The sequence below is a fragment of the Melanerpes formicivorus genome, unplaced genomic scaffold (genome assembly GCF_026170545.1).
Source record: "Melanerpes formicivorus ecotype bairdi unplaced genomic scaffold, bMelFor1.0.p_v2 SCAF_3, whole genome shotgun sequence".
Classification (NCBI taxonomy): Eukaryota; Metazoa; Chordata; class Aves; order Piciformes; family Picidae; genus Melanerpes; species Melanerpes formicivorus.
The window spans coordinates 1680277-1689116 of record NW_027142355.1 but is presented as its reverse complement, the minus strand read 5'-3'; the positions used below and the strand labels follow the sequence as shown (position 1 = coordinate 1689116).

The window sequence follows — 8840 nt, the reverse complement described above, 5'->3', positions numbered from 1 at the left end:
GACAGCAATGAGGTCTCCCCTGAGCCTCCTCTTCTCCAGGCTAAGCAACCCCAGCTCCCTCAGCCTCTCCTCATAGGACTTGTGTTCCAGGCCCCTCAACAGTTTCATCACCCTTCACTGGACACATTCCAGTTTAAACAGAAACAATAGAATAGAATAGAATAGAATAGAATAGAATAGAATAGAATAGAATAGAATAGAATAGAATAGAATAGAATAGAATAGAATAGAATAGAATAGAATAGAATAGAATAGACCAGGTTGGAAGAGACCTTCAAGATCATCGTGTCCAACCTATCATCTAACACCACCCAACCAACTAAACTATGCAACTAAGCACCCTGTCAAGTCTCCTCCTGAACACCTCCAGCGATGGCAATTCCATCACCTCCCTGGGCAGCACATTCCATTGGGCAATCACTCTCTCTGTGTAAAACTTCCTCCTGACCTCCAGCCTGAACCTCCCCTGGCACAGCCTGAGACTGTGACCTCTTGTTCTGGTACTGGCTGCCTGGGAGAAGAGACCAACCCCTGCCTGTCTACAACCTCCCTTCAGGTAGTTGTAGGGAGCAATAAGGTCACCCCTGAGTCTCCTCTTCTCCAGGTTAAGCAACCCCAGCTCCCTCAGCCTCTCCTCATAGGGCTTGTGTTCCAAACCCCTCCCCAGCTTTGTTGCCCTTCTCTGGACACGTTACAGCAGCTCAACATCCTTCCTAAACTGAGGGGCCCAGAACTGGACACAGCACTCGAGGTGTGGCCCAACCAGTGCAGTGTACAGGGGCAGAATGACCTCCCTGCTCCTGCTGGCCACACTGTTCCTGATGCAGGCCAGGATGCCATTGGCCCTCTTGGCCGCCTGGGCACACTGCAGGCTCATGTTCAGCCTACCATCGACCAGTACCCCCAGGTCCCTCTCTGCCTGGTCGCTCTCCAGCCACTCTGACCCCAGCCTGTAGCACTGCATGGGGTTGTTGTGGCCAATGTGCAGAACCCGGCACTTGGATGTGTTAAATCTCATGCCATTGGACTCTGCCCATCTGTCCAGCCTGTCGAGGTCCCTCTGCAGAGCCTCTCTACCCTCCAGCAGATCAACTCCTGCCCCAAGCTTGGTGTCATCTGCAAAAACTTACTGATGATGGACTCAATCACCTCATCCAGATCATCAATAAAGATGTTAAAGAGCACAAGGCCCAGCACTGATACCTGGGGGACTCCACTAGTGACTGGCCACCAGCTGGATGTGGCACCATTCACCACCACTCTCTGGGCTCAGCCCTCCAGCCAGTTCCTAACCCAATGCAGTGTGCTCTTTTCCAAGCCATGGGCTGACAGTTTGGCCAGCAGTTTGTTATGGGGGACGGTGTCAAAGGCCTTGCTGAGGTCCAGGAAGACTACATCAACAGGCCTCCCCACATCCATCAGGCAGGTTACCTGTTCATAGAAGGAGATCAGGTTGGTCAGGCAGGACCTACCCGTCTTAAATCCATGCTGGCTGGACCTGATCCCTTGGCCATCCTGTAAGTACTGTATGATTGCACTCAAGATGACCTGTTCCATGATCTTGCCTGGCACTGAGCTCAGGCTGACAGGCCTATAATTCCCTGGCTCATCCAACCAGCCCTTCTTGTGGATGGGCACCACGTTGGCCAGCTTCCAGTCCTCTGGGACATCTCCAGTGAGCCAGGACTGCTGAAAAATTATGGAGAGCAGCTTGGCCAGCTCCTCTGCCAGCTCTCTCAGCACCCTAGCATGGATGCCATCTGGTCACATGGACTTGTGGGGGTCCAAGCAGCTGAGCAAATCACCAACCACCCCATTCTGGAACAGAGGAAAACTATGCAGTTCCCAGGCTCCTTCTGCCAGCTCTGCATGCCAGCTGTCTGGAAGACATTCTGTCCTGCTAGTAAAACTTGAGGCAAAGAAGGTGTTAAGTAACTCTGACTTTTTCTCATCCCTTGTCACAACGTTCCCCTCCGTGTCCACCAAGGAGTGGCGGTTGTCCTTGCCCTCCCCTTGCTATTAATGTATTTATAGAAGGACTTTTTGTTGTCCTTCACAGCAGAGGCCAGTCTAAGCTCCAAATGTGCTTTTGCCTCTCTAATTTTCTTCCTACAAGACCTAGCAACATCCTTAAACTTTTCATGGGTTGCCTCACCTTTCTTCCAAAGATGATACAACCTCTTTTTTTCCCCTTAGTTCTTTTAGAAGTTCATTGCCCATCCAGGCTGGCCGTCTGCCCCGGCGGCTCATCTTCCGGCACATTGGCACAGCCTGTTCCTGCACCTTCAACAGTTCTTCCTTGAAGTAGGTCCAGCTCTCCTGGACCCCTTTGTTTTTAAGGGCTTTATCCCAAGGAACCCTCTGAATTAGTTCCTTGAATAGCCTGAAGTCTGCCCTCTGGAAGTCCAGAGTGGAGGTCTTCTTGCTGCCACTCTTAGCTTGACCAAATCTGGAGCCTCTATTACAAGAGGGATGTGGAGGTGCTGGAACGTGTCCAGAGAAGGGCCACAAGGATGATCAGAGGGCTGGAGCACCTCTCCTATGAGGACAGACTGAAGGAGTTAGGGCTGTTCAGTCTGCAGAAGAGAAGGCTCCGAGGTGACCTAATTGTGGCCTTCCAGTATCTGAAGGGGGCCTATAGGAAGGCTGGGGAAGGACTTCTCAGGATCTCAGGTGGCGATAGGACTAGGGGGAATGGAATGAAGCTGGAGGTGGGGAGATTCAGGCTAGATGTGAGGAGGAAGTTCTTCACCATGAGAGTGGTGAAACCCTGGAATGGGTTGTCCAGGGAGGTGGTTGAGGCCCTGTTCCTGGAGGTGTTTAAGAGCAGGCTGGCTGAGGCTCTGGCCAGCCTGATCTAGTGTGGGGTGTCCCTGCCCATGGCAGGGGGGTTGGAACTAGATGATCCTTGTGGTCCCTTCCAACCCTGAATGATACTATGATACTATGATACTATGAAATACTGAGAATTCAATTATCTCATGGTCACTGGCCCCTAACCACCCTCCGACCACCACATCACCCACCAGCCCTTCCCTGTTGGTGAAGAGGAGGTCAAGCATAGCCTTACCCCTGCTAGGCTCACGCAGCACCTGGGATAAGAAGCTGTCCTCCATGCATTCTAAGAACCTCCTAGACTGCCTCCTCTCTGCTGTGTTGAGATCCCAGCAGATATCAGGCAGGTTGAAGTCACCCATGAGAACAAGGTCAGGCGATCTTGAGACAGCCTTAAGCTGCCTATAGAATGCTTCCTCAACATTTTCCTCCTGGTTGGGTGGTCTATAACAGACTCCAATGAGGCTGTCAGCCCTGTTGGCCTTCCCTCTAATTCTCACCCACAGGCACCCAACCCGATCATCCCTAATCTCCATCTCAATGGCATTTAGTGCCTTCCTGATGTACAGGGCCACCCCTCCACCCCTTCTTCCTTGCCTGTCTCTCCTGAAGAGCCTGTAGCCATCAATTGCAGCACTCCAGTCATGTGAGTTGTCCCACCACGTCTCTATGATGGCAACTACATCATAACTTTCCTGCTGCAGTAAGGCTTCCAGCTCCTCTTGTTTGTTGCCCTTGCTTCATGCATTAGTGTACATGCACTTCAGCCGGGCTGCTGGTTTCACCTCTGGCTCTGGCTTATCACCCCCAGACTCCTGCCTGGGAGTTCCTCAGCATCTGTCTTGAATTGAGGGGCCCAGAACTGGACACAGTACTCCAGGTGTGGCCTGACCAGTGCTGAGTACAGGGGAAGAATAACCTCCCTTGTCCTGCTGGCCACACTATTCCTGATACAGGCCAGAATGACATTGGCTCTCCTGGCCGCTTGGGCACGCGGCAGGCTCCTCTTCATCCTACTATCTATGAGCATCCCCAGGTTCCTTTCTGCCTGGCCACTCTCCATCCAGTCTATCCCCAGCCTATAGCACTGCTTGGGGTTGTTGTGGACAAAGTGTAAAACCCTGCACTTAGCCTTATTAAATCTCATCCCAATGGCTTCTGCCCCCCCACAATTTGAGCTTAGCTCTAACCAATCCACAGAGAGCATAGCAGAGTAAAGAGAAGCCCTCAAAGTGAGTGAATCTCAGTGACAACTTCATAAGCACAGTCTCCCACTTGACCAGCTTTAATGACTTGTCAATAAAATCATAAATGAATTACAATTAAAATTATAAATCCCATTAGCAGTAACTGAAGCTTCATTGTCACAGGTTTGGATGGGAGCAATATTTAATCCTTCCTAGCATTAGTGAACAATGTGGTCTTTCTATGATGACCTACAAAAAGTTAAGACACTTCACAGTGACCATGGCACTCTTCAATTTTATCTTATAGAAACCATAAAATCGTCTGCTGGATCAAAGGTTTCATGTGGTATCAGGACTATTTAAAAAGCTGCTTGCAGTTATCAAGGATTGTTTAGGACAACGTAAAACAACAATTTTCCAGGTATCAATGGTGATCCTTCTATCCTTTTTTCACCCCAGAATGCAGACATATGAAGGAGAGAGATGTGTCTGTGGTGCTAAGAAGGAGAAGTTTTTTAATTAGTTCATTCATCAGTTTGATCCTGAACTTAGATTTCTGCTGTCCTGAAGTTCTTTCCACTGCAACTAAATATCACTTACAGGGGAAATAAAGGATCAAAAATTACAGTCTAGAAAACCAGATGGAAACAGTTCTTGTATTTTTTGGTACTAAGGACTTTTCCAGTACCAAAAAAAAAAAACCACCCAAAACCAAAACCAAAACCAAAAAAAAAAACCAGGTTGATGATACAGGAAAGTCTTTCATGCTCTTTTTCTTGGACTCCTTTAGCATAACAAAACATTGTACTTTCCAGTCTAAATCAGAATTATGTAGGGCAGCACTCTCTGATGTCAACAGTACATTTTGTAATGGGTGTTTTCCAACATCAGTCAGGTCAGGTGAGCTGAATGATTGTCACCTGCTACAAACAGATATGCTTCACATCACTTTTCTGCAGAAACAGGGCAACTACTGACTCCATAAGGACTCTAGAGGTAGTTATTGACAAGACTGAGCACATTTTAAGCTGACAGCATCCTAAAAATCAGGCTACGTATAGGGTTGAGATGCTCTGTTAAGTGTAGGTGGAACAAAACCCATCAAGGAGAGCATCTTTGAGTCAGACTTTTTTCATGAGCATGTATTACCATCAAATCATTATTTAAGGACTAGGAATGCTGCAGGCAGTGAAGCTTCCCTGCCACAGCAAACAGAGTGAAGACATCTGTATGTACACAGTGAAGTTGCTGTGGTCATTTATTTTTGAGGACAGCCCTTCTTATTCTTACTCAAAGGCCACTGAGGTCAGCAGAGATTCCCCTAAGACTCAGGGACTTTTGTATAAAAGGCAGAGACAAATGCCTAGTGCCAAAAATGACCAATGAAAAAGCAGAGTTGTTTGAGTGGGGGATGTGCATATAGACATAGAATTAATTTGCTTATGGGACACATATAGAATAGAATAGAACATCATACAATTTTTCTGGTAAGCAGAAACTGTATCATACTTCTGAGTATTTCCCATCTGATTTCCTTTATTTCCTCATATTTTAAAACAAACACACCAAAAAACCAAACCCCAAACCTGAAACATGAAGCTGTTCACTTTCTGTTACTTCAGTGCCCACAAAACACATTACACATTCATTTATTTGTGAGAGCTTCATTGTATTATTACACATGCCTTGGTTTGGTGCACAGAAGTGTACAGTTTAACATGCTCACTTTATTACTGCCAGTTTTAAAACACTGTGGAGCTTTACTCTATGGACAGGAGGCACAAGCCTGAGTTTCCCCATGCGTTTCTGAGGACAGATGAGATTGGAATGTAAGCAGTATGCCTTATCTTTGTAACAGGTTAATCTCAATGAGAGGTATTTGATTAGAATCAACCATAATCTTGCAATCAAATAGTAAGTATCGGAAACAAACAAACAAACAAAAAAACCCCAAAAACAAAGGAGTATTTTTTTAATATGTGCAATAACTTGTTAGTCTCTTACAATTCAGACTGGACGTGAGGAAGAAGTTCTTCACTGTGAGAGTGGTGAAGCCCTGGAATGGGTTGTCCAGGGAGGTAGTTGAGGCCCCATCCCCGGAGGCATTTAAGACCAGGCTGGATGAGGCTCTGGCCAGCCTGATCTAGTGTGAGGTGTCCCTGCCCATGGCAGGGGGGTTGGAACTAGATGATCCTTGTGGTCCCTTCCAACCCTGGCTGATTCTATGATTCCTAATTCCTTTGGCACTTCCTCTTTTCGCTGTAGCTGAATGGTGCTTTTTAAATACCTAGGCTAAACTTCTCAGAACTGCTAAACAATCCCGGTGCCTTCTCAGAGTTATCCCACTGGAGCCCAAAAGCCAACGCTTAGTGCTTTCTGACAGTCTGACACCCACAAGGTACTCAATATTGAGGTGAAATTACTAATGGCTACTAACACTTCTTCCATCCAAAGATACAGTATATTCATCCCAATGAGCTCTTTGATGATGATTTTGTTCTACACCCTCAGTCACTCTGGTTACCTGGCCAAGGAGCAATAGTTAAGATCTGCCTAAACATTTAGAAAAGTTTTAAATCTCACTTTTACACATTACTTATTTATACAGACAACTACATCAGGTTCACTCCATTTGCACCCCTCCCCATCCCCTATGTCTAATCAAGGTGACAGCTTGTTACTTGTCTTCAACTCTAAGCCAAATGTTTAATAACAAAACAAAAAGAACACTATTGAGTTTTACAAACAAATACATGACATAATAGTTTGTGGTACTGTTTTTAGGTTGGAGCTGCTTGCTTGTCTGGAATTTTAAAGGCTCTCTCAGAACCAGTACTCGGAGACGAAGATGTGAACGTTGACGATGTTGCGATGAGACACCACTCCGCCCATGACGTAGTTCATCTCCAGTTTCAGGATGGCATGGAAAGGGCCAACAATGGGCCTCACCTGACGGACTACACCTGTTGAGATACAAAGAGATTACCAGGTGCGGCAGTTTTAGGCTGTGCCCAGGAGATTTGCCACAAATCTTGAACAGAAAGTAGCAGAATGTAAATAAATTACCATTGAATGTAAAAGGGAAAATAATTATAAGGTCTAAATAATCCTATTGGTCTGAAAACCAACAAAAAGTGTGACCGTTTGAGGCTGTGCCTTTAAGAAAGGGACAGTGCTGGGACACTCTGGCTGAATATTTTGTAAACAAAGACAGGTCTAAACAAATCTCATTGGTAGATTGGTAGAACGCAGCTTTAAGTTTTAGTGCAGTTGGAATTTTTCTCAGTTCCTTTCCTTCTCCCTTTCCAGCTTGTCTGCTTCTGGGCACCTAGCCAGAGCAACCTTGGATAAGATAAGCATTAATCCTGCATGTGCTTGGAGGCCTCTTCCTTAATAACTGCCTTTTCTCTCTCTAATGCTTTTTGGGAAAAAAGGGAGGTATGGGGAGAGAGCAGGGTATGGGGGGGGGGGGGAACCCTCCTCTGTCCGGAGGAGGGAATTTTATTCCTGTATTTTTTTTTCTTTGCTGTATATTTCTGTATATATATTCTAAAAACTGTATATATGGTGTATATACAACCTGCATTCCATATATTGCTTGTAAATATAGCATTCCTTTGCTTCTCTGACTGAGTTAGCTGTGGTTTTTTTCCTCTTTGTGGGGGAGGGAGAGCTAGGCCTTCTCTCTCAACCCACTAGTTTGTAAACTAACTCTTATTCTAATTCTAATTCTATATTCTAATTCTTTCTCTTTTCAGCTTCCTTTGCTCTAGCAGATACTAGCTACTGCTTCTGCTAGCTTTGCTGACCTTGGCTGTGTTCTTGCTTGTGGTTAAGTAACACAGAATACCAAATTAACCATATTGGAAAAGACCTTCAAGATCATCGTGTCCAACCTATAACCCAACACCAGCTAATCAACTAAACCATGGCACTAAGTGCCTCATCCAGTCTCTTTTTAAACACCTCCAGTGATGGTGACTCCACCACCTCCCTGGGCAGCCCGTTCCAATGGCCAGTCACTCTTTCCGTGAAGAACTTCTTCCTAACATCCAGCCTAAACCTCACCTGGCACGGCTTGAGACTGTGTCCTCTTGTTCTGTCACAGGTTGCCTGGGAGAAGAGACCAACCCCCGCCTGTCTACAACCTCCCTTCAGGTAGTTGTAGATAGCAATAAGGTCTCCCCTGAGCCTCCTCTTCTCCAGGCTAAACAACCAACTCTCTGCTCCTCTTTCTCTTGTCTCGTGTACAGGGGGAAGGAAGGGAGCAGGGAGGAGGAAGATGTTGGTAACCCCCTGGTTTTGTCCACGGGGGTTCTTGAGCTGTTCATTAATTGTAAATACATATTAATTGCATTCCATATTTCCAGATTGTAGTTTTGCTTGTAAATATAGCTTCATTTGCTTTCCAACTGACCTGGTCTGGCAATTTTACGTTGGGGGGGTAATTTCAACCCACCACACCAGGAGAATCAGATGGGTTTGGGTGAGCTACACTCCTTTTTGTTTTCATGTTAGATGAAGGAAAGTTATTTTGTTAATTGGATGTGTAAATAGCTTGCAAGAAAGCCTGCAAAATAAGAATAAAATACAACTTTTTTAATATCTTTAAGAAGAGTAGCCAGGCAGAGAGGGACCTGGGGCTACTGGTCAATGGTAGTCTGAACATGAGCCTGCAGTGTGCCCAGGCGGCCAAGAGGGCCAATGGCATCCTGGTCTGCATCAGGAACACTGTGGCCAGCAGGAGCAGGGAGGTCATTCTGACCCAGTAGACTACACTGGTTAGGCCACACCTTGAGTGCTGTGTCCAGTTCTGGG

General features: G+C 46.2%; 1 protein-coding gene across 1 annotated transcript in view; it reads right to left on the bottom strand.

The window, feature by feature from the left end:
- Positions 1-4093: 4093 nt before the first annotated feature.
- FBLN1 (fibulin 1) overlaps positions 4094-8840 on the bottom strand; it is a 115646-nt gene continuing 110899 nt past the window's right edge. Inside the window, exon 19 of the mRNA XM_068170917.1 lies at positions 4094-6985. Coding sequence (XP_068027018.1) covers positions 6846-6985 — 140 coding nt within the window. The 3' untranslated portion in view covers positions 4094-6845. The remainder of the gene's footprint in view (positions 6986-8840) is intronic.